Raw genomic sequence first — 25,789 nt, 5'->3', positions numbered from 1 at the left:
TTGACCCTTGCAACACAGAATTATCTTTTTTCTCAGTGTAGTCTTTTCTTGCAGTTTTAAAGGCAATTTGGGGTATGTGTGTGAAAGGATGAACATGATTTCTAATAAGAAGTTTCTATCTCCCTATGCAACTTTCCAGCTTGACACCACCTCCTTTGCCCTTGCCAGCTAGAAGAATGCATTTTCCAAGCCATGCTGTTCCAGAAAATAGTGGTGTCTTTCTGAGGGAAAGTACACTTTCTGGTTTCTTGTTCTGGGGAGAATGAAATAGAGGGAATCAGAACAGAACTTGGTTTCTGAGCTTCAGCAAACCTACCAGTGCTGCCTAGCTCTTTGAGAAGTAAGCCTGTGCAGAGCCTTTGCAACTTGATCCAATAGATACACATCCTGAAGTAAACTCTTCTTCTATCCTACTCCCAACCAGTGGTGAAGTCCTTTACAGAAACCACAGTGGTATTAGAGCATGTGGCTGAAATTATATAGATAGATTAAACAGCACATCTCGTTATTTTTTATGAAAAGAACCAAAAGTTCTTTCATATAAAATAAAAAGTTCTTTCATATAAAATAAGCCTAAACTAGACAGCAAGTTTCAAAGAGCTAGACAGGATCAGTCAGCAGGGCTCAAAGCAGAGTGGGAAGGAGTTTCAGACAGTTTGTAGTTCTTTGTGGTTTTGAAGGTCCTGTGAGAAGAAGCCTGAAAGTTGTCCTTAAACCTGAAGACTTAGGCTGCTGTTTCATAGTAGCTTCAACTATTTGTAAGTGTGGGCTACGGAGTTGTTGGAGAGACTTCAGCCTTGTGTGCAGGACAGCCATGGGGTTTCTTGATAGTATTCACATGTCTTCCCGTCAGTTTCCCAGTCAAATTAATGTGAACTCCGTGAAACTAGATTTCATTTCAATTGCAATTCAAATACGTGTGAGAGATTGAAATGTTATGGTAACAGCATGGTTGGATCTGTTGTTCTGCTGTAGATTCAAAAGGTAGTGAACAAGAAGTTGCGGGAGAGATTCTGTCACAGACAGAAGGAGGTCTCAGAGGAGAATCATAATCATCACAATGAGCGCATGTTGTTTCACGGTAAGGAAGTAGTATCTTTTTGTATGCATTGGTATTTAACAGAAAAACCCCAAACCTTTCGAAGACCCACAGGCAATGTTATTGTTGCTGTGTCACCATCCTATGGAAGTAATTGTGTTTCTACACTAGAAATGCAGGGGGTGCATTGGGGATGTGGGGGTGGTGGAGTTACTCTGTGTGATTACTGCAGTCCAAAAAGCTACTCTAGATAAGAAATACTTCTATCATGTTTCAGATTTTTAAGAAAGAGGAAGGTTTTTTGCTAAGCTGTATCTTAGTCATTTCCAGTAAAGCTGCTGGGATGGTGTTACATTGCTGTGAGAAAGACATGCTGTCTTCTAAATGAGAGGAGCAGCACACAATAAAAGTGTTTTACTCTGGTGCTTCAGGCAAGCATCGGGGAAAGGAATCAAAACCAACCATGAGTTTCAGCAAGATTTCTCTAGAAATGCCTGCAAATGACAATTGCCTGAAGGTCCTTCTGTCCTAGATTCTTCTGTGGATTCTGTATAGGAAATTGGTTTTGGGTATGATTGTCCTGACACCTTGCCCCACTTTAACCAGTGCTGACTCCTGGAGAGGGTGTGCATTGACAGATAAATTGCACTGAAATTTGAGTGGGGGGAAAGCCATTTAATGAGATCTGTGAAATGAGTAAGAAATGAGTCACACGTGGGATTTTGGTATATAATGATAAATCCCACACATCACTGCATCCTGCTGGGTATCGCCCCCTTCCAGCTGACTGAGCACACTTTCTGGTATTTAATGGTCTATTTGAGGCAGATAAACACCTCTTGACATTGAGTCTTGTATTACTATACAACTTAACCAGTATGTGTCTTTTTGTGTCACTGTTCTAGGGTCTCCTTTTATTAACGCTATCATTCACAAAGGATTTGATGAAAGGCATGCATACATTGGAGGAATGTTTGGAGCTGGAATTTACTTTGCTGAGAACTCCTCGAAAAGCAACCAATATGTGTATGGAATAGGGGGAGGAACTGGCTGTCCCACACACAAAGACAGGTCCTGTTACATCTGCCACAGGTAGGAATCCAGCAGAGTTCCCCACACATAATTCTGGCTGTCCTAGTTTTTATGATCCTGGCACAGGGTGACATGCAGGCAAAGAATGGCCACTTGAGCTTGGTCATGGCAGGAAAAATGCAGTTTTCTGTTTTCAAGGTTGAACAAAAACGAATATAAATGCAGCAGGTCCCGCAGGAAGGTCAAAAATTACATCTAAGCGTGCAGTGAGTATAAATCAAAGTGAGCTGTGGCTCAGGAAAGAGGCTTGAAACAGCAAGTTTGAAAATGAAGAGTCAGGAGAAAATAGCAATTAAACTCCAGGCACTCTCAGGATTAAACTGCAGTACAAAGTGGTGGTCAGCAGTACAGTGTGGTACTGTGGATCAGATAATTTTGGAGGTAGATAATTTTGGAACAGGACTTAATCACAGCTTTGTTTTGTCCTGGAGTAGACCACTGTGTTTCTCACACTCTGACATCTGTCCATTCCCTGCTGGTAGGAACACAGAGAGTTTCAGCTTCTTTCAACAGCTTTATATAAAATGAACTAGAACAGGCTTCTATGTCAGGGCTAAACAAACTGTGTGTTTTCCATTCTGTGTGTCACGAAAGGTTTTTGTGACAGGTTTTATACAGTCTTAGAACTCGTTTCTTAAAGTGTTTCTCTAAGAAGCTGTGAGAAATTAATTGTAATGAAATGAACTCAAAAGACTGAAGTCCTCCTGGAAGTATACAACTCCTAGTAAGATATTTGAAAATGATGCTCTCTTTTTTTGTTTTAGGCAAATGCTCTTCTGTAGAGTGACCCTTGGCAAATCCTTTCTTCAGTTCAGCACAATGAAGATGGCTCACGCCCCTCCCGGGCACCATTCTGTTATCGGCAGGCCAAGCGTGAATGGACTTGCTTACGCCGAGTATGTTATCTACAGAGGGGAACAGGTAGGTGGGTTAGCAGGCACTGGCTTTATACAAGGACAGAGCTTGGAGCTGGACATGGGGCGTAGCTGCTTTCCAGACCAAGTGTGCTGTGATAACGCTGCTGATTAGGTTGTTGGGTTTTCTTTCATTTAAATGGGGACATAAACAGTGAACTGTATCTAGACGGCAAATGCTACTCCTATCCACTGATCTGCTCTGATTTATACTGTGCAGAATTGCCTAATTTCCCCTGTGCAGCACTGATGGAGTCTATTAAGAATTGTAGCTTCTCTCAGTAAGCTGTCTTTCTCCCACTGCATTTTAGTGGCATTACTGCAGTATCAAGGTCACATGCATTTTTGGAGCTCTAGCACATCTTGAGGATTCTGGGCTTTTTACCTGTAGATTTCCATCAGTGACAGAGACTACTCTTAAATGGCAGCTGGAGTAGTACAGGAGTCTTCAAAACTTGATTTTTAATCTGAGTAACTCAGCTAGACCTTGACTCTATAAAAGTGTTTTGCTTACTGCCATGGATGGCTCCCAGATCACTTGATCAAACTGAATAACCACAAATTTGTGGGGCCTGATGACAAACATCCCCGGTCCTGAGGGAGCTGGCTGATGGTGTTGCCAAACCACTCTCCAACATACCCTCAGATTATCTTGGGTGGTTGGAACGTGCTGCTAATAATACCAAGATCATGGCCATTCGCTGTATGGTCCATTGACTTAAGAGTTGGACTTGGTAGTGTCCTTGCAGGTCCTTTCTAACTCAGAATGTTCTGTTAGTTCTGTGATGTTTGAAAAGTCATAGCAGTCAGGCAAGGACCCCAGTGAATGGAAAAAGGGAGACATCACTCAGATTTTTTAAAAAGGGAGAAAAGTAGACACAAGGGAACTACAGATAGGTGACCCTCACCTCTGAGTCTGGGAATATCATGGAAAAGATCCTCATGGAAGGCACATACCAGACCAGGAAGTGATTCAAGACAGCCAGCAGAGCTTCAGTAAGCACAGACTGTGCCTGACCAGTCAGGTGACCTTCTATGGTAGAGTGACAATTATGGTCCTACAAAGCCTTCCCTTTTTTGATCAAACAAGCCCATCTCTCTCTCAGCATCTTCTTTATCCTGTGCTCTCTGCCCCTGACTATGTTATTGGTCCTTTGCTGAACTTGGCTCCAGCTTGTTGGCATCTTTCTTGTATTGGAGAACCTAAAAGTTTTTGGTTTTCTAGATGTGGTTGAGGGAGTAGTGAATAAACAGCAGTCGCTGCTGCACCTGGTGATTTACCACAGGATGGTAATTTACCACAGGATGCTTGCAGCATTTATTGCTGCCAGGACACACTATTGTTTCTGCTTGAGCTTGCTGTCACCCAAGGACCCCATCACCTTTTCAGCTGAGTGGCTTCTCATCCTGCAGTGTTACAAGGAATTCATCTCAGGTGCCTTTGCCCTTGCTGGATTACATGAGGCTTCTATAGGCCCAGTCTCCTCTCATCTGTCGATGTTCCTCCAAATGGGGCCCTGCTCTCCATCAACTCTAGCTTTGTTCTGAGACTGAACTGGCTACCAGCTGTCTCCAGGAAACACTGGACAGATGACATACTGGGTTATGTGCTTTGGGTGGGCCAAATATTTTACTGCCAGTAAAGGCTTTTTTCAGGTTACATCGCAAGCTATTGACCCTTTTGAGGTCAGACTTCATCAGTCATCCGAGATTTTTGAGTAACTTAACAGGCACTGACCAATTTGTAGGATTAGCTAACAAGGAGAGTAACTGTTGCACACAATTTCTGGCAGTGACTATGTGGAAGAAACATCTTTCTATTTGTGTATTAACCAAGGTGTTAAGTACATCCAGTAGTTCCGCATAGTGCTGGCTAGGTTTGACAAATCTACTTGTTCTTGCATGCTGTGAACATAGAGCTGGTTTTTGTGCTGTCCTTCTTGGTCTCTGTTTAGTGAATTGCAAAAACTGGAACTTGCTGAGTTACCCTTGCATAAACCAGGGTTTTTTTTCTTATTTTACTTTCAGGCATACCCAGAATATCTCATTACATACCAGATTGTGAAACCAGAAGCTCCTTCACAGACAGCAACAGCAGCAGAACAAAAGACCTAGTAGCTTCAGAACAGTGGAGAAGGATGTGACTTCAATCTTGGACTGGATGGATACATGTTTCAGAAAATCAGTATCACATAAAATTCTTAACAACCTGGAAATAAGCTGTATGTCTTTTATAAAGTATTGCTGTCTTGATGAATATGATAATGAGTAACTCTTGCATACTCAACTGCTACTGTTCCTCTTGAGGAAAGTTTACAAGGGACTGCCTTTTAATAACATATCTCAGGCTCCTAGTCTCTGCAGATACCATGTGTAAAATAATATTGTTTTGATCTAGACCTTGGGAACATTATTGTGCAAATGGAAATCTTTATTGCTGCCATCTCACATGCTAAAATTTCAGACACTACTTTTCTAGTTATTTTATTTGCAGATAAATTACATAAAGCCCATCATTTTCTTTTCAGCATACACCATTCATTTCCTGTTTTCAAGTGATCCTATTTATTCTCCTTTTGTATTCTGAAGTTGAGCCAGAACTTTCTTGAAGATATTTTGCACAAAGTCAAGTCGACTAAAATCGTTAACAATGCAATATAAATTTCATCTGAGGAGGGGCTAGGTCAAGTTATTCAATATAGGGTATTTTTTGCACACCTCTGAGCAAACGATAACATGAGTGAGTGTAACTTTAGAGTGGAAACAAACAATGTCAGTTTGCTGCCTGGTCTGTGTGAGTTTTCTGGGGGAAGCCCTAGGAAGTGTTTGCAAGGGTAAAACCAGCTCTTGTGCTTAGAAGAACTTCATGAAACAGGTCCATGCCCTGTCCTGGCATCTCTAAAAGGGCATTTTCTAAGGCTCCTGTTAAGTACATGCAGGAGATGTGAAATGTTCTCCAGTTACAGCAGGGTATGGTTTTGCTGGGAGAAGCAGGTGAAAAGTCAGAAGGTCAGAAGATTTCATACAGGAGGGCGTATCTGGTTCATGTCCCTCTGTAAGATGAAACCCAGGAAATGGGTTTCAGGCTGGTAAGGGAAAGTGTATTACAGCAGTTTCCTGTCATATCTTTGTGTGTGACATCACAGTTGAAGAGCTTAAAGGATTTACAAAAGTAATAATTTTTTTAAATATCAATTTTACATTTTGATGAGAACAAAATTTTAAAGTATCAGTTGGCAAGCGGATTTGTTTGCAGGTATATCAGAGAACAAAGTTAGGATTTATTCACTTAATACCCTTCTTCCCAAATTCCCAGGTTTATTTTACTGGGTAGAAGAAAGTTATTTTTAAACATTGCATAGCACAGCATCAAACAGTTTCAAAAGTCCCCCTCATGATGGATATGAATTTAACAAAAGTAGAAACTGTTTCTTTTTTGTGGTGTTTTACAGTTTTAGAGAAGGTTGAAGATCAAGACCTGTTAATTTTTTTCCTAACAACTAATACCAGGAGATATGCTTCAGTGTTGACCATGTAAAAACTGGAGGAAAAAAATGTTCCTGTGGACACAACATGTGGTACATTACCCTATCAACCAGCACTATTTAGTATCTGATGATCCAGTTCATGCATTCAGGTTTGATTCCCTTTAAAGCAAGAAAGCAACAGAATAGTGTGCTCTTAGTTCATAAAAATATACGTGCTTCCCACAAGTGGGATTTTGCTAACATGTTTGTATAAAACAGACTTAATCCTGAAGAGCATTTCACTTTCAGCATTAAGACACAACATTTTTATTTTTGATGTTAAGGCATTAATGTTGAAGCAAGTCATCCTCACAAGAAATATCACCCACTGTAAAATCAGTCATTTGATGCAATATGGCTACCTGAACATCATCTCTTTGTAATGTCTCTAAAGGAAACCTTAGAAATAGCAATACTCCAACAGAACTTGAAATCTGAGTTTTACTTTTCTCGAGCTGATAGTGGATATATGGTTCTCGCTTCATTTTGTGACCTGATTAAATATGTAGCTTTGAAGTCCCAGCCAGGCTCTAGCCTAGTTGTCCTTTTAAACAAGTTTCATTGATAAATTGGGTGCTTGTATTTTGGCTACTTGTTTCATAGTGTTAGAGGATTGCAAGGATCACCACTAGGCTTTGAAGCTTTGTATTCACCATTTAAGTTTGGGGTTTGTTTTTCATTTAGTTAATAATGGAATGAGGGGATGTGCCTATCTGCTCTAGGGTTTCAGATAGCGAACAGAGTGAGTGCTGCTCTCCATCCCCAGTTAGACATAGTTTTAAATGGTGAAACAGCTGTGCTGCTTAAGTGAGCAAAATGGTTAATGTGGGCGTGAAAGTTAAAAGCTTTACATCTTTCAAAACCAAGAACAAATCTAAAAAGGAAAACCCCACCAAGCCCACACCGGATGCTGTTCTTGCTTGTTGTTTCCTATGTGCTGGTTCAACTAATGGCTAGTCTGGATTCGTTTTGCAGCCTGAAACTTCTAGAGGATAAAAATAGCCTGGAGGAGATTGAGGGGAGACCTCATTGAGGTTTTCAACATCCTCACGAGAGGAAGTGGAGGGGCAGGTATCAATGTCTTCACCCCCATGACCAGTAAGAAGACTGGAGGAAACAACATGAAGCTGAATCAGGGGAGATTTAGGTTGGATACTAGGAGAAAGGATTTTCACCCAGAGGGACCCCAGGGAAGTGGTCATAGCACCAAGCCTGATAGAGTTCAAGAAGGTTTTGGATGACACTCTCAGGCACATGGTGTGACTCCTGGGCTGTCTTGCACAGAGCCAGGAGCTGGACTCAATGATCCTGATGGGTCCCTTCCAACTCAGCATATTCTGTGATTCTACTTTCCAGTATCTTTGAACTGCCAGTGTTAATGTTTCTGATGTTCTGTGCAGAGTAAAGGTGCTGTGTGAGGAAATCATTTTGCAGTGGTTTTTGTCTCGTAATGGCGTGATCTCATATCCGTTTGTGGCCAGACACAGAGGAATACCCAGGCCTGATGATGCATCTGTGTGTTATAGACACCTGTGCAGGAGTAGCATATGTTGTCATAGCTGCTCTTACAGTTCAAAACAAAGTGAGGATCTGCCCATCAATATCAAAGTTACCCGTTAAAAACCCAGTCGTGGTTGTGGTGCATTTGGCAGGCTGTTAACGGTACAGACGCTGCTGCTTTAGCTGGGGGAGTTAACTACAATGGGACCTTAAACATGCTGTGACCCCATAACCAGGCAGTTGCTGTCTCCTGAGAAATGAAGTTTTTCACCTCCTGAGAAGAGCAGTCCCCTGATACAGGGATACTCATTTTGCAGCATTGGCTCACCAGTGGGAGGCACAGTAGGAGCTGAGGATGTAAGAAAGCTGGGCTGGGCCCTCCTAGGCTTGGGAGACCAGGGACAGAACTTGGTGTCTGCTGGCACAAGGGACAATGTGTCTCTCAGGCCTGTTGATTTTTGTCAGTGTCCCTTTGAGGCAGCATTTTGAAACTTCTGTGTAGTTTCGCAACAGGACCTTAATAGGCAAACAGAAAGAAAAGTCACCACCTAACAAAGGAAGGAGGGTTCTGCTCTCCATTGCTGAAACTGTTTCTGTGAGACTGATGACTTAGATACTTGGTGCAGAGTGACACTGCATTCTGATTGCTGTCAACAAAACTTTTGTTAGGATTAAAAGCAGACAGTACAGTACCTTAATAAGGTATATTTTAGTTTTTAATTCTTATTTTTATCTATCAGTTGTGTTTGACCCCAGCTCCACAGAGACCGTTACAAACCTCTTATACTAATTCCACCATGTTGCAGTCACTATTGGTTTTCTAAACTCTGTTTTGAGTGTTTGCATGTGATGCAATTGAATCCCACTGCATTATGTAGCAGGAATTTATTTTGCCTGCAAACTTAAACTTTGCTTGTTTGTTATGGGAGTACCCCAAAAGAAAGTTCTACATTGAAGCAGAGAGAAAACCCTGCAAAATGTTCTGCACTGTTGGCTGTGGTGGCCAGCAGACACAGAAAAGGCATGTGATATATGGGAGGGAGTAGCTCCTGGAGAAAGGCACTTTCTTGGCTCTGGAAACCTCCTTGCTCCTACTGTTTGTTCTAGGTTAGAGGAGGTGTCTGCTCCCTGTGAATGTGTGAGGTACTGAGGGATGCAAACATGTGCCACTGCATGGCCTGTGAAGGCTACTTAAGACAGTGACAAATCTCAAAAAAGCCTCCCTACAATGACATCAGTTTCTGCACAGTTCATGCACTGCCTGCAATTTCCTTATGGGACTGTTAACAGAAATTGCCCTGAACAGGATTTTTCAAGATGGGTAAATGGAAGGGTCCAGCCACAAAACAGATTCGTTTGAACATTGCTTATCATTCTCAGAAGCTGAATGTCAGGAAATATGTGAATTTATTTTCAGTGGGATTTCTCTGTTTCCATGCTGCTTTGCCACAAAGTCCAGCTCAGAAATCCAAGAGGACATGCATCAGTTATGTTAAGCTGAATATTTGCGCAGCAATGTGAGCTATGCTGTAGCCTGCATAGGGAAGACCTAGGAAAATATATATTCAGTTCTTGCCTCACATAGCAACTGGCTTGTGAACCTCCACAGACTTGAATCCAGTGGTGATCAGAGGTGGTGGCTGGGCACAGTCCAGAGCATGTTCTCCTGGTCTTCCCAGGAGTGGCAGGACAGATGTGCAGAGAGGGAGTGGCAGTGTTCCCACCTCTCTAAACACAGAGTAGATGTGAAACCCAGGGGATTGGGGAACATTGTATGTGTGTTAAAATCTCTGAAGCAAGGTGAATGAGCCTGGGAATCTGTAGGGGACATGGGAAGCAGATGCATTTCCATTACACTGACACATATGCCTGTCAAGTCACATTATCTGACTGGTTTTGATGTATTGGTCTTGCTGAACCTGTTGGTGGCAAGTTTTAGTGCTAGTCCCATTAATTACTAATGTAGATTATTAGAATCTCTGTTATTACAAGATAATTTTGACACTTTCTTAACATCTGCAGAACTTGCTTCAGCTTTGGAAATTGAAATGGGGATTTTCTGTGCTGCGGTCCCATGAGCTTGTGCTTTGTCATTCCTAATTGCTTTCTCTGGCAACCCAGATGGCAATGTAGCTAGGGGTTGAATTTCTAGACCTTTTTTGTGTAACTTGTTTTCATAACTAGCCCTGTGTTTGTCCTCTCTTGGTTGCCGATTACCTGGAGCTGGGATATCATTTATTTATTTCTTCTTTTACCTTCTCTCTCAAAGTTGAAGACGATGGGCAGTTTCTCAGCCTACCTACATGGCGGACTTTAGGTAACATCTCTGTAACAACTGAGTTTGATCTATAAGTGTGCTTGGCTAAATGTCTGATCTGCAATACTTGTAATAGTTTAAAAGTCAATAAATACATTTTTAACAGTTGCTCTGTGAAAATGGAATATGTGCACAACCTGCTGTTCTGTCTTGGTCTTAAGACAAATTTGCTCCAGCCAAACTGTTGAAAACAGTTTTATTTTTATTTTCTCCAAACAATGTTTTCTCCCTCCCTCAGGCAATAAATAAAAAGTTAATTTCTAGAAAAAAAAAAAAAGAACAAAACCATACATATGTACATCAGCCACACAGGCATCTTGTGTGTTGGACTGGACTGGAGGGAAGGACAGAGGTAGGGTGGGAAATAAGGCTCCAGGTGGGTTGAAGATGAGGCATTTTCAAGGCTTGGACCAAAAGCTGCAGAAATGTTGCACAGGTGAACAAGACTCAGCACAGGAAAAGGGCTGGTCATGACGTGGGAGAAGCTTGAAAATGCTGGATGAATGACACCTCTGGGTCAGCCTGTCCTCCACCCCACAGCTTCTCTCTTCCATTATAGCCCACCCATGTCCCGTCCTGCTTCTTTTGGAAGAAGAGCAGCAGTGGGACTGGTGGAGAGGAAGCTGAGCAGAGTAATCAAAAGCAGCCCAGACTGCTGCCCCAACCCCTTCTTTCTCATCTTAAAGCCACAGGAGATTGGACCTAAGTTTTCTAGAAACCAGTGATCCACAGAGGCAAGAAAAGAGGCATTTCAGACTACATCTCTCCCTCCAAACCACTTCCCAACCACAGAGATTGCTCTCCCCCCTGGAATAGACTCAGATGGTGACTTGGCAGGTGCCTGCCAGCTCCTGCCTCATCTCCCCAGCCACTGGCAGGGCTGAGGTTGAGTGCAGGCAGCCCTGTGCCACCACTCCTGCTCGCCCCAAGGCCCTGCCTGCAGCTCTGCTTGTCCAAAGTGTACCTGGCTCAGGTAAGCAGCACCCACCACACACACAGAGGTGTCTCTGCAAGGGGGAAGGCTGCTGCACAATAAAAACAGGGTAGGCTCCCTTGTCAACCTAATGAGCAGGGGGCAGAAACATGGGGAGAAGGGGAGGTGTAAAAAAACAAGACAATAAAATGGGGATGGAAACACGTGAAGACCAGGCACTTGAGGAAACCCAGTATACTATCTTGTTCCTCCCCCAAAGAGCCTGGACAATGTCAAGGTTTGTGGCTTTTACAACTTCGTGCTTTCAAAACAACAATAAAAAGCAAACAAACCAAGATGAGGTAAGAAATTTCTCTACGAAAAAGATGGCGAGTCCAGGGTGAATGGCAGTGTCCGGCACTATTGCTTAACATCACAGGGCTCCACGCCCCTGCACGCCTGGCACTACCTGCCCGGCTGGCCTCAGCCCTGAGCTAACAGCTGGGTGACGTGGTGATGGGGCTGTGCAGGTAGGGGAGGCTGCTGGGGGTGGCATGGACACCGACAGACACCGGGAAGCTGAAGACAAACTGCGAGGTGGGAGTGGAGGTGGCCTTGCCCCGCTCCCGCAGCGTCCCCGAGGGGCTGACAGCCTCCACTGCATATGAAGTGGCCAACACCTGCGACTCAAACTGCAGCAGCTGCCCCATGAAGCTGAAGTTGGGGGAGATGATGCTCCGGCGCTGCTTGACAAACTCAAAGGCCTCCTCTAGCTTGACACGCTTCTTCATCATCAGGTACGCCAAGCAGATGGTGGCTGAGCGGGAGATGCCAGCCTGGCAGTGCACCAGGACCCGGCCACAGCACTCCTTCACTGAGTCTGGAGGGCAACAGGGTGAGACATGAGACCCACACCCTGCCACCACAGCCCAGCCCCTCACCAAACCTGCAGGTGGTGGCTGACCTCCCTCCCACCAGTGCCACCAACGGACACAACATCTCTGCACAGGCACTCACCAATGTACTCAATTGCCTCCATGAACCAGGAGCTGATGTCAGCTTTGTGGTTATCCTCCACAGGGATACACTTGTACTGGTAGTGCCCCTCAAAGTGGTTTGGGCAATCTGAGGAGACGTTCAGCAGGGCTGTGATGCCCAGCGCATCAAGCATGTCCCGCCGGGCTGCGTGGTAGGCGCTGCCAAGGTAGAGGAAGGGAAGGATCTCCACAGGCCCACCCTGTGACAGAGGAAAACAACAGGTTGACCAGGGGACAGTGGGAGGCAGGACACACATCCAGATGGCTTGGAAACGTCGAGCTGTGCAGCAACCTGGCACCTGATCCAGGGCCCTCAGAAGAGGGAGCAGAGGCTGCCGTCCTGAGGTATTAACCTGTTTCAGCCCTTTCTCTCCCTCTCTTTGTCCTGTTCAGAAACAGGCAGGTGTGGGTTAACAGGATTTGGGCGTGTCCACTCAGTGGGGCACACAAACACCCTGGGCTTAGGAGGACCACCATGCTTTCCCATGAGAGGAAAGGAAGCAGGGCTTTGGCTCCACAAGCCCCAGCTAAGGGAGAGCAGAAAGACTCCTGTTGGAGCAGGTTGCAATGCTGGAAGGGCAGACAAGATAGCTAAGCACCGGGCTTTTAGACATACCTGGTCATGGAAAGGGGTCCCACAGGAACTGCAGCCCAGATCCAGGGGCTCAGCACTGGTGGGGGGTGACACATTGCTGAGGGACTTGGTTTTTGCGCAGAATTCAGGGTACTCCGAGGAGAAGCGCTCATAGCCCCCTGCAAGAAGAGAGGCACAAAGTGTTATCCCAGACCGCATTCACAGGACTGCAGAACGGCACAGCCGGAGATGCCCTTGGCCACTAGATGATGCTACAGCGATGGAGAGTGGTCTCCTGCCCCAGGAGGAGCAGTCAGGCTTTCAGCAGGAAGCGGGGGGAATCCCTGAGGCCCCACCATTCCCTTGGAGCAAGAGCACCAAGAGCAATGATCTTGGCCACCCAAAGTCTCTGGTCCAGGGTTCGGTTCCCTGCATACTGCCAGCCAAAACTCCAGACTGAGGCCAAGGTTGCTCTCTGAGATAACGAAGAGAGGATTTATTTCTAGCATACTCAGACTTAAATGGGAAAAGCTGCTCCGAGGCCAAAGTCTGTTCAGTTCTCATCTTCCCTTGACACATCATTTTGTCACAAAAGACAGGCAGGTCTCCCATTCCCAGCTTGACCCTCCAGCTCAGAGCTCCCAAAACAACAGACCAGGAAAGCCCTGGCTCTGGCCAGCTACAGCCACGCTGACCCCACAGTCAAGCTGCCACCCAAGAGAGGTGTCTGCTGCTTCCCAAGGACACAGGTGCAAGCTGAACATGGAGCAGCTTGCTCCTCTGACCTGCTGCCAAGGGGATAAGCACAGGGGATGTCAGGGCTTCCTCATGGCCGGTGAAACGAGCAAATCCCACTGAGTTCCCAGGACAGGGAAACTGCAGTGTTGAACTGCCAATAAACACTTCTGGTGAGATTTCCTTCTCTCATTCAAATCAAATCAACAACCCTGACATCCTTGAAGGGTCTGACTTTGAGCATCAAAATCAATGAAAATCAAGTATTTTACTCTCACCACAGGACTCCAGCTAGATCAAGCCCTGATTCCCAGGATGGTTCCTGAAGACTCAAACCAACAGCAGGACCTTTGCCTGCAGATTTCGGCTTACCAGAGCATACAGCAGGACACTTCTTATCCAGCCTTAGCTCTGAGACTGCCCTGAACAAGGCTGGATATTCAAAAAAATGGATGAAAGCTTCTCAAGCAGCCCAGGAATCCCTGGGCAGCTAGAGCCCGATACTGCCAGCATCCCAGTGTCCTTTGTGGTTTCCTCCCCCTAGAAAAGGAAGGGCTCTAGTACCTTAAAGCAGAACCGTGCAGATTTATCATTGCATTTGCATTGTCCCTCCCACGCAGCCAGGACAGTTTGCAGAAGCTTCATTTCCCTAGCCTGACATCCCTTTACAGTCCTACTACTTCGATTTGAAGGAGCATCCAAAACCAAGAGCCTTTGTTAGACAAGTTCCAGGGATCTGGTCCTAAAATCCCTGGATCTACTACCTCACACTCCAGTGGTCATCATACCATGAGACGGAAAAGCTGCCCAGGGTGATGGGCAGAAATATCTTGGAAAGAAAAAGAGACCTTTTCAAATGCTTCTGTTCAATGAATCCCATCAGATTCATTGATCCAGCAGCTCCTGGCTGTTCACATCAGCCCTGCCTGGTGCAGGAGCCAGGCAGAGCAGATGCCCATGGCCAAGCAACCCCCAGCCAGGCTGCTTCACAGGGAACCTGGCAGCAGCCTGACCTGCACAAAACACTTCAGGATCTTCATTGAGACCTGCACCCAACAAATGTGCACTTGGGCATGCACAGCTCTGGGTTAGTGTAGCTCTCATGGAATCAGATTATTTCAGTGGTTCTGTGGAACAGAAAAAGAAGACTGTAGTGCTGAGACTGAGTCTCTTAGAGCCCATTCTTTAAAAGAGCTCCCATTCCTACCAGCCTCCCACGAGAACCACAGAGGCACCAGAAGCTCTCAGCTGACAAAGGCCACCCTTGAAGCAGAGCAGCATTTCCTGCCACATGCGTGGCTCCAGCAGCACGCTGGCTCACGGTGAAGGAGCCTGCTCCTGAGTGAGCCCTTGCTGTGCAGGCACTCCCGCAGCAGCACATCGTATCGCATCCCTGGAACAGCTCCTGCTGCTTTTACTGTATCTAGTACAACCGAAGTGCTAGCTCCTCCATCTATCAAGCCTCTTAATGGATTTGCTACTCTGCATACACATCCTCACCCCTGCTGTAAGTAAGCCAAGGAATAAATTGACTCTCAGGCTGTAAACAAAAAAGAAAAAGCCCCACAGAGCTCATTCAGGAACCCCAGCTGAGCATCCCCCGCCCCTAAATCATCTCACGGCAATTCTCAGGACCAGCAGCTCCAAATGTGCACAGCTTCCCATTTAACACACGGCAGAGGGGGGCAGCCCTGATCCCTATTGTAGTCGCAAAAGGAGCACAGAGGCATCCCCGGGTTTTCTGCCCGCTGCAAGGGGAAATCGCCGTGACAGCAGGTATGTGACCCTGCACAAATTCCTCCTCTGCACCGTGGGGCTGGGGATGGACTCAAACAAAGCGTGGGGGGATTTCCCCCCCCACACACACACTCACTTCCCTCAGGTCCCGGGCAGGGCCACGGGGCGGGCTCGATGCCCCTGAGCCGGCTCAGACCGCCCGGGCACCCACGCTCGGGGCTGATGGCCGCGCCGCGACGGTCCCGGGACCCCAGCTCCGTGCGGCCGCCCAGCCCTCCCGCCGGCTCCCAACTTCTGCAGGACAGCCGGAGGCGGGAGAAGGCAGCGCCCTGCCCGGGGCGCGGCGAGCCCGGACCCCCCCCGGTCCCCGGGCGGGGGCGGCTGTCCGCGGCCGGTTCCCCCCACCCGGCATTCCCGGTGTCCCCGCCGCCCGCTCCCCGCCGGCGGTACCTGCCAGGAGGCGGATGTCGGCGCGCGCCGTGTCGCGACGGAGCGCGCGCACCACGAGCGCCACGGTGCTGTCCTCGCGCAGGGCCTCCGCGCGCGGGCTGCGCTCGTCGTACACCACGACGGCGGAGTAGAGCCCGGCCCGCAGCCGCGCCCGCACCTCGCCCTCGGCCGGCAGGATCTGCTCCAGGCTCACGGCGCCCTTGGCCCGCCGCCGCACGATCGTGTTGCAGCGCACGTTGAGCGCCCCGCGGATGTGCCCGGCGCTGTGCGCCAGGAAGGGGCGGCAGTCCAGCACCAGGCACCGCGCGGCGCCGCCGGCCCCGGCCTCGTCGCGGCCCACGAGCCGCCGCAGCGCGCTGCCCTCCATCTCGCGCAGCCCCTCGGTGGCCACCATGGCGGGGGGAGCGAGCGCCCGCCGGGCCCCGCGCCCGCCGCCCGCGCCGCTCGCGCACCCCCGCGCGCGCCGCGCGCAGCCTTTACTACCCGGCGGCGGCCGGCGCGCGCCCCCGCCCCGCCCCGCCCCGCCCCGCCCATTCGCGGCGCGCCGGGGCCGCATGAATGGAGGGGAGGCGGCGCGCGGGCGCGGCGACGTCACCGCCTCCATTCACAAAAAAAAAAAAAAAAAAAAAAGAAAATCCGTCCGCGCCGCCCGCCGGCCGCGGGTTGTGAATGGGGGAGAGCGGCGAGCCGCGCCGCGCCTTTGTCACCGCGGGGTAGCGCGGTGTCACCCCCGCCCGGACCTCTCCGGGTCCCGCACGCTGCGGGGCACACGCCCACGTGCACAGGCTGCGGGGCACGCGCCCGTCTGCATAGACACACAGACACGCACACACACACACACATTCACACACTCACACACACACACTCACTCAGGCACACGCACACGGCAGGCCGGGCACACGCTGCGCACATTCCTCTTCCTTTGTCCCCTTGCTACTGTTTCGCTTGGACTGCTTGCCGCGGCGGGGGCAGTGAGCAGGGCCCGCTGTCAGCTCTGCAGGGTCCCTCTGGGTCCTTCTGACTACGTATCTTTCACGGCCACGCTTACCCTGTCAGAAAACGGCATCTCATTAGCTGCAGAGCCCTGAAAACGCTACAGCACCCTGCCTGGCTTCATTCCTCACATAGAGGAATTCAATTTTCCACTAAAAGCCTAAGGAGTAAATGCACAACCCTGAAGTGTCCCAGGAGGGTGTCCCCATAACCACCACCCAAACAACGAACAATCATTGCACCCCGAAGTCCTCTTTCGGACTGCTTTCAAACAGAAGCAGCATCGCAAACCACAATGCCAGCAACCGTGCTCAGGGCATTTCCTGCAAACTGATGCCGGCCAGTCCCAGGTGAGTCTGCTTCAGAGACCTAAAGGTGTTCAGCTATCCCGATGTGGACTTGGATGTGGTTGGGTGTAAGGTTAGGGGCACAATGGTTACTCAAGGCCATCTGCCATGTCACTGCTTTTCACAGAGGGCAGCTCTTGGAGAAGCAGCTTGACTTCCCCTCCCCTGCGTGCCCGGTCGCTGTTTACCCGGGCACGGCAGGGTAACACCTTGCTGTGTGTGCCTACCTGGGAGGAATCCAGCCTAGCACGCACGTGCAGGACCTACAGCTGGCGACACTCCTGCATCCTTTACACTCTGCTCTCTGACCGCTGCTGGATTCTCCCCTCGGCCTGAGTCAGACCGATCTTTGCACCTGTGGCTTTTGTGTGCCGTGCCAATCTTTCACCAGCCAAGCCAAATCAGATGAGCTGTGGGGGAAACACAGCTGCCATTTGTGTAATACACCCCACTCCAGGGTGCATTAGAGCCTGTTGCCTAATACAACAGGGGTGGAAGGCTAATTGTCTCCCATTCTAACCTGCATCAAACACAAGAATAGCAAAACCCTATTCTGCTGAAGTAAAGCAGACTCTGGGTGGCCAGTGACATACCAGAGACATTCTTTCTTCCTTTAGAGAAAGCTGTCAGAGACAAAAAACTCAAACTGAGAATTTGATTACAAATTAATGGAAAATGACGCTCTCATACCAATAGTAGTTGAACTCAAGTTGGATCATCAAAGCATCTTAAAAAGTTTTGGGCAAGGCCTGATGCCAAAATATGTTGTTTCTTTGTTCCTCTTGGGCAGATGTTGGCCACCAGCACAGGATGAGCTAGCCTGGTGTCTTCAATACCCTCTGCACTATTCAATCCAGCTTTTACGCTAAAATTGGATAACCAAGGGCACAGAGTGTATGTCCTTGGAGGCAGGCCTATCATCCTAATTTTTCCCTCTATCATCCAGTGTGTGACTGGGACAAACTGATTTGAGGTGGGAGAGGAGGGCAGTATTGTCATGGGTGCAGGAAGGGGCATTTGGGCTGATGTTCCTGGATGTTTGCAAGAACACTGATGGAGGACATTATTTCAGGGTGGAGTGTGGAAGGATGTGTGCGCATGTGCATCTGGTGGAGATTTTCAAGTATTTCCATGTGCCTGATCCCTTTCCCCACTCTTCATCCCTTCCTGCTGCCTATCTAGATGTGGCAGGTTCTTGCTATTTCTTCCTGGAAAATAAGCTGCACCCAGCCAGGCTGTGCACAGGCCAGACTGTGCACCCACACTGGGCATTGTCACGTCTGTGCTCCTGGCTGGTCACCTCTGGAGCTGGTGCTGTGCTGGGGCTGGTGGCTCACAGACATGTGAGACATGTGGAGAAATTGAACCCAAAGGCAAGAGTGCCCAAAATGAACCAAGGCAAGGCCATGATACACCGCTGGAAGAGAAGAGGGATCTCCCTCACTGCAGTCAGCTCAAGAGGAGATCTAATTAACTTTATTTATAGAGGTATTAAGATGAGAGTCACCAAAAATGCTTGCAAGGCAGAAGCCACAAGTCAAAAGAAGAAGCACAGCTATGTGGGGTGGAGGGGCAGGGCGTATGGAAAGGACTGGGGAAAGGGGGTGGGGATTGGAGAAGACCACACGGCTCCATGCCTGACTTTGTAAACCCAGAGAAGTGTGAAAGCTAATATTCCTGTCAAACTGCATCCATATGATGCAAACTGAAGTATATCCCACTGGAAAACAAACAACCAAAAGAAAAGAGAGAGAAAGCAAGATACATTCATTTCCTTTGCAGCAGAGTCAAGGAATCATCTTTTATAGGGCCCTGGCCAGAAGAGGCAATTGTTGAAAGGGTTGAAGGGAAATGAATTGTCAAAGGAGCCACATATTTGGATGATTAAATGTCAATATGTACCTTGAATTAAGAAAAAGGAATTTACACCTCATCTCACCGTGGCAGTGAAAACCAAATTAGAGTCAGACTGTAAATTTGCCAGCCAATAGATACCCATTTGTTGGGCTATCTAAAGGTTTTTTCTGCCCAGAGAAATGCCAAAGCATAAGTTCCCCTGTATGGACAATAGTTGCTGTGGGCAGCTCTTAAATTGCTAAGCTCTGCGAGCCCTCTGGGCTCCTCCAGGTTTCCTGGCTCTGCTCCCCTGGCTCCTGGCCCCAGTGTGCACTCATGGAGTCCTGATGTGCTGTCTCACACTGCAGGTCTCAGCTACCTGACAGATGTGCCTGCCTCTGTGCCACTGGGCAGGAGCACTGGCCCGGACTTTGTTATGCTGGAGTTTTCCCAAGAGCTTGACTCCCTCCACCCTCCTGGTCAGCCAGTGCAGTCGTGGATGGACAAAGCACAGAGGTACACCCTCACTACTCTTGGCACGTGGCAGAAGCTGCAGTGTAAAGATGCTGCCACCTTTCCCTGGCTGCTGCCAACGGCTGGCCAAAGGGTTGAGTGGTTTGCCCTGGCATGTGCAGGAGGCCTTTGGCAGAAATGGAAGGCAGAATCAAGGTCTTAGCAACTTGCAAGTCTGCACTTACCAACAAAACCTGACCCTCCCAGAGTGCCACAGGGGCATGGTTCCCTTCTGTCCTCTTGGAGCACCTTACAGTTCTCCTTTCATGCAATCTCCCTTCCTCACAGCTTTCCAGGCTGGGGAATGTACCCTCCTGTCCAGAAAGGGAAGTGCAGCAGTGAAAGAGTTAAAAGATTCATGTTAATAAATTCAGGCTGTCTTTTCCTCTAGGGCATATTTACATATTAATGGCTGGGAATTGTAATGAACCTGTCTAGGGAGGCTAAAGGGGAAATTATGCAAGGTTGGCTGAGAAGGTGGAGGAGGGGAAAATGTTCATTTTCAGTGCTTTCCAACCCCTCAGCTGCAAAAACATGTGACCAGCCTAGGCTCCAGGGCAGCGCCTTGCCTAGCATGGGACACCCCTGGAGTGAATGCAGAACCAGAGGGCAGGTAGCTGTTCAGGCCCACCTGCATCCCTCCTGCACTGGCTTCTCATAGCTAAGCTTCACACTGTCCCAGATGTTATTTTAAGCTCAAGGTCACAACAGCATATTTCAGCAAGCATGTCCCAAATCATCACTCCATCCTCCAAGGCAGCCGGAGAAAATGCAGCTCTTGGTGGGCAGTCACAAGAGCAGCTCAACCACAACTAGTTTTCAGCAGACAGTGTCTTGGGGCTTTTCAACAACACTGTGTATATTTGGAGCAAGAGGCAAGGGAGCCAGGAAGAGGATTTGTTCCAGGCTGGGCTGAAGTGCTTCCCTATCCCATCTTTGCTCCTTCACACCAGGCTGCTTGAACCCTGCCACAGTCTTTGTTGCCTCAAGCCCCAAAGCTCTCCACATGTGAACCCAAAAGCCTTTGACAGCACATGAAAAATGCCAGGAGCTTTGCCAGGTCTGCTTTCTCTGCTCGCTGCTGAGGCCTCGGTGTGTAATCCCCACTCCAGCCCTACAGATTTTATCTCAAGAAGAACAAATAATCTGTTGCTTTTGTCCTGCAATATCAGATAGAGCTATAAATCACTAGATAGGAGACTAATTACTGGGCCTCTGATCTGATTTAGATTGGAACATGGAAAAAGCAGCCTTTATTCCTAAAAGCAAAGGAGCACTTCCTCAGAACATCGATGGGTCCTCCATGTATCAATAGCTACAAATGGTTTATGCCCATGCAAATGAGATCAGGGCAGGACCCTCTCAAATTAGCAGGATACAAAGTGGCCTGCAGATTTTCTGCTGCAGATTTGGTTTCTCCCCCCTCTCTCTCTCTCTCTCAACCCCCTGCTTTTTGCCACTGCTTTTATCTCTGCTTGTAAAAATCAGCGCAGCTCCAGTTACTCTGGGTGAGAAACGTGAGGTCTGATCCAGCATGGTCAGTGAATGGGAGGAAGATCTTATGATCAATGGCTTCTGCTAGGTGAGGGTTGTTCTACAACAGGTCTAAAGGCTGCCTGCAGAAACAAGGAGCCTTCCAAAATCCTGTGCTGTTTCTTTTTGACCTGCCTGGTTTTGGTGGGAAGTGTGAGGGGACACCAACTGCAGGGTTTGGAGGTTCGCTGCTGGTGGGACTCCTGAGGACTGGACAGTAGGTAAGGGCACGCAGAACTCATGCATCCATCACTCCTGCTCTGAAGGACTTGGGTGCCCAATGTTCCCACAGGTGTGGCAGACATGCCCCTCAATATCCCCCCTCGATAGCACCAGAACCCAGAGATCAGCCCTGATTCGGGTCCCGGCAGGTGCAGAGCCAGCCTGGCTGTCCCCTGAGCACAGTATCTTCCAGTGCTTCAGACTGGGGGGTGGGTGGTTGGTTGGTTGGTGGTTGGGGGTGGTTGGATGCAGGGTGATTGCTGAATGTTTCTGCAGCCTTGGTGCACCAGGGTAGCCCACACTGGGAAGCTTCTTCCTGACATAAGAATCTGCACAGGCTATGCTTTACATTTTGTCATTATTTTATACAAATGTGGTGCTGTCAGACCCCATCAGCATCCTCTGCCAATCCCCTTCCATCTCCTGCCTTCCACAAAAACCCTGAAGCTTTCCCCATTCCAGGTGTCAGGACACACATGCTCTGTGGTCATGTTATTACAACGAAGGATTATAAAGCAGATGTATGTGAGGTGGATAAAACAGGCACATGGGTCTCTTAATCCCAGAATTTTAAGTGCCATGGGGATTAGTCTTATATCTTTGGCTGCAGGATTTGAGGATGCAGCAGAGCCACAGAAGTGAATCTGTGAAAGCAAGTTGATCCCCTCCTCTCAGTTTCATGTAAGACAAATGCAGTGTAAAGGATCTGCTTTGAGAACTAGATTGAAGCCGGTAAGGGATGTGGCATTTTAACCTTTAACATAGCCTGTGACATTTTGCCTTTAACACACATTATATCCCCCATGGCTGTGAAGCCAGGGATCACTCCTGAAAACTCTCCAGCACTGGTGCAGTATTTAATCATGGGCATAGAGATCCTAGCAGCTGCCTTCTTTGGGGACATCACTGTTTGCAAGTTGAAAGAGAAATGCCTCGCTTGAATTTCCCAGTGTTTGGTTAAGCATCCAGCCTCAGTGATAGGATTGAAGCTGAGCTTTGAATGACGTTTTTTGCTAGGAAGAAAGGGCTGGGGAAGAGACATTTCTCCCTTGGGCTTAAGATCATAAATAAGGCAGCGTTATGTAAGTGTGACTATAACCTATTTATACATAGTGTCAGACTCATACACTCAGGCTATGAATGACAAATCTCCCACTAATTTTTATGAATGTAGCAGTGGTACCTGTATGAGTTTTGAAACAGCAGTGGAAATGCAGGTTGTTCTGTGCCAGCAGTAACTGGGACACCCCTCCAAGTTACACTGAGGGAGGGATGACTTGTGTCTGGCACTTCTTTTACAGACACAGGGGCTTCAATTGGCTTCAGGCAGCTCCCTTGTACCCGTTCCTGATCCCAAGGCCCAAGTGGCAGGCACCAGGTGAATGGAAACCTGTCGCTTTTCCTGGGACAAACCCGGTCTCTTGTCCCTCAAGCAGTGGGCCAGGAAGGAGCTGGGCTCCTCAGAGGCTCTTTCAACAGGACTGTGCCCTCTTGTGAGGCGTGAAGATGCTGAGGGTTCACCCAGGTGGCAGGACATGGGAACCAAAAGTGCCGTCTGTCAAGGTCAAACCCACATAAGGAGCACCAGCTCACACGAGCTGTTAACCAGGGAAACCTTGCTGCAGGCCCTGTGCATGCTCAGAATTTACAGAGCATCAAAAGTAAAAGGATACTTTTCCTGGAAGTAAAGCACATGGGTGGTTACTAAAGATGGGGAGATTGCTGAGCTGGAACTGTTCAGAGGCCAGAAGTGTAGCTAACTCCTCCTGGCACACACTTGTGCTTTTTCTGTGTACCTGTGCCTCATACTGGTGTTGCTCAGTGTGAAGTTGCTAAGCAGAGGGGTTAGAACCAAAGTGGCCTCACGCAGGCCAATGCAGCCTTAGCTCTGTGTGTCTAACTTGGCTGGCATGGACTGATGCCTGCCTGGGACCAAGACAATGGCAAATGTATATTAAAAAAAAAATCAAAGGAAGATTTATACACAGAAATTACTCCTGAGGCACAGAGAGTCAATCATCGTAATTGTGACAAGACAAAACCCCAAATCAGCTTCAAGTTTAAAGACAGGCTTTTTCCTTCTCCACTGCCTTCCAGTCTGGGCTCTGCCTTGGGCGCTGTCTCAGCACAGCAAACAATCACACATCCCTCCCATGGGCCCTGTGCCAGCAGCCGTGGACCCCAGAGACCTGAGCGTCACAGCCATCCACAGGAGGCTGTGACAAGAGGAGAAAGTCTGAAATCCCTCTGGGGCTTCTTTGTGCCTCTGGTTAATCTCCCTTCTCTGCTCCACAGATGATCTCAGCTCCCGCTGCGACCTGATCACACGAATCTGGCAGGGACACGTGGCCCTGCCTTGTCATGTCCTGCTGTCCCCTGCCGGAGATGAGGCAGCAATGGGGCCAAGTGTGGATGGCCCAGGGGGTCAGAAGTGACCACAGCTGCCGTGATTTTTTCCTAGACACCCCCAGCAGAGCCCTGTGACTGATTCACCTCCTGTCTTGGTGCATCAGGCATTGACTCACACCAAAAGTACGTCAGATGATTGTGTCCGTGAAGGTCTTCATGGACTTTGCCCCAGGCGTCCCCACTGAACTTTAAAGCTGGGCCTTCTTTGAGAGGTGGAACAGATGGGAGACCTTTGCTGGCAATGCTCTGTGCCTCCGGAGGAACGTGAAATGAGGCTGGACAACTGTCCCAGCCTCCTTCAATTGGCTTCTCGGTGGTTTCCTGTGCCAGTGTGAGGTCTCTCTTCTTAAAACAAATTAAAAAAAAAGACCTTATCTAAGAAAGGCCTGATCCTGCTGCCTTTGCCTTGGTAGTTCCATCGGGGGCAGAGGGAAGCAGCAGAGACCTCAGGCTCTCAGGCTGCTGCCAAACATATGCTCTCAGGGCTGAAATCCACTTCTGCAGCAGTTGGCAGGCAGACAGATAGGCACATGCCACAGCCTTGTTGGCAAGAGTTTATGCCCTTGCCCTTGAAAATCTCTCCCAGAAGCTTCACTTTTTCTGTGCTCTGCTTTGCCCAGTGTGTTCAATAAAGGGAAAAGAAAACCCTAGCAGAATAGGAAACACTCTGACAGACTACTTGCCAGCCAGAACCCACCACTGACTTGGTGACTTTCTGAGCAGCCCTTTCAAAGGTCTTAAGCTACTCCAGGAGTGCTGTCAAGCACCAGCAGCAGAAATACAGAAAAAACCCAGCAAAGACAGTAAGTAGTACAACAGCAGGAATAGCAAAACCAGTAAAACCGTGTGCTCAATCGTAGATGTCCCATGAACTCTAATAACGTGGGGAGCACTCAAATGATGTTCATACTCCAGCCATAATAAAGAGATATAAAAAGTCCAGCTGGACCAATGACTGGGCTGCAAGGGCAGCTAACCTGCTTCAGGCAATTTGGAAACAGCATGAACCTGGGCAAGTGAGCCAGTGCTTCCCAGGCAACTCTTCCCATCCTGTGCAATGTGCCTGGGGGACTTCCTGAGCCAGCGCTGGGATCTGTGCCCCTAATAACCCCTAATAGGTATTTCCTCCATGAATAGGCCTGGGTGCTTTTTGAACTCATGCAAATGTTCAGCATCCACAGCATCCTGCAGTGAGGAGTTCCACTGCTTCATTATGCCAGAGCCATTTCCTTGGGCTGGCTTTGAACCTGCCACCCCCTTGTTTCACTGCTCCTCTCCATTTCTGTCCTGGAAGAGATGGTCATCTCAGACCCATCTCCTCTCAGATATGGGAGCAGAAGAAATGGCATCTTGCCACCCTACTTGGGGACATAACAGTATGGCACTGAACTACCTAATAAAATCAAAGTGTAATTCTGCCCAAGAGATTGAAAAATACTGCTCTTTTTGCAGGGCAACTCTCTTTTTCACACGAAGGATGCATTGACCTGTTTCAACTCAGCATTTTTAGACTGCTCTTCTCCATCAAGGTCTGCCACATAATTGTGTCAGGAGATCATCTTTGAGGCTGACAGTGTAGAGCACCACTCTCTTCTCAGGATATGAAAATTATTTATGCTGGGGCTCCCCAGGTTGCCGGGGCTCCCCAAGCTCTGTCATTCTGGGCTCTGAGCTCCAGCTCAGTGAGCTCATGGGGTGCAACACAACTAGCAGAGAGGAAGTTGTGTTTTTGTAGAGTGTGGCATGACATGGGAGCCCATGCACATTTGTGCTGGTCTGTGCTGCCAGTACATCTCACCAGTGGCTGATATTAAAGGGAGATGTGGTCAAACAAGCCCCTCTGAAAGCAAAGATGAATGAAAAGATAGGCTCTAGCAGGCTTTGCATAGGAGGCAAAATAAAAGGGTGTGACAAGTCACAAACATACACAAATGGGTATGTCAGGTCTGGGGGTTGTTCTCACCTGTTTTCAGCATTGCTGCTGAGAGCCTTCAATACACAGCTCCAAAGACAGGGCCATCTGTTTTGCCACGACAGCTGGCAGCTAGCACAGGCCACTGTGAATAATCTGCCTCCTCTGGAGTCAAACTTGCTAGGAAAA

General features: G+C 48.3%; 2 protein-coding genes across 3 annotated transcripts in view; one reads left to right on the top strand and one right to left on the bottom strand.

Annotated features, from left to right (window-relative positions):
- TNKS (tankyrase) overlaps positions 1-10,497 on the top strand; it is a 129,023-nt gene extending 118,526 nt beyond the window's left edge. For both annotated transcript variants that reach the window (XM_053976851.1, XM_053976852.1), the window contains exons 24-27: positions 976-1,081; positions 1,945-2,131; positions 2,896-3,052; positions 5,074-10,497. In XM_053976851.1, the coding sequence (XP_053832826.1) occupies positions 976-1,081; positions 1,945-2,131; positions 2,896-3,052; positions 5,074-5,160 (537 nt within the window). In that variant the 3' untranslated portion in view covers positions 5,161-10,497. The remainder of the gene's footprint in view (positions 1-975; positions 1,082-1,944; positions 2,132-2,895; positions 3,053-5,073) is intronic.
- Positions 10,498-10,568: 71 nt separating this feature from the next.
- DUSP4 (dual specificity phosphatase 4) lies at positions 10,569-16,229 on the bottom strand. The gene is made up of 4 exons (XM_053976853.1): positions 15,836-16,229; positions 12,956-13,092; positions 12,320-12,539; positions 10,569-12,182 (listed from the first exon to the last, which is right to left on the bottom strand). Exons 1-4 carry the CDS (start codon positions 16,227-16,229, stop codon positions 11,797-11,799), a joined length of 1,137 nt encoding a protein of 378 aa, XP_053832828.1. The 3' UTR covers positions 10,569-11,796.
- Positions 16,230-25,789: the final 9,560 nt, after the last annotated feature.

Source organism: Vidua macroura, chromosome 4 (genome assembly GCF_024509145.1).
Source record: "Vidua macroura isolate BioBank_ID:100142 chromosome 4, ASM2450914v1, whole genome shotgun sequence".
Lineage (NCBI taxonomy): Eukaryota > Metazoa > Chordata > Aves > Passeriformes > Viduidae > Vidua > Vidua macroura.
Note: the sequence above shows the minus strand (reverse complement) of the source record. Positions and strands in the feature narration are given on the sequence as shown.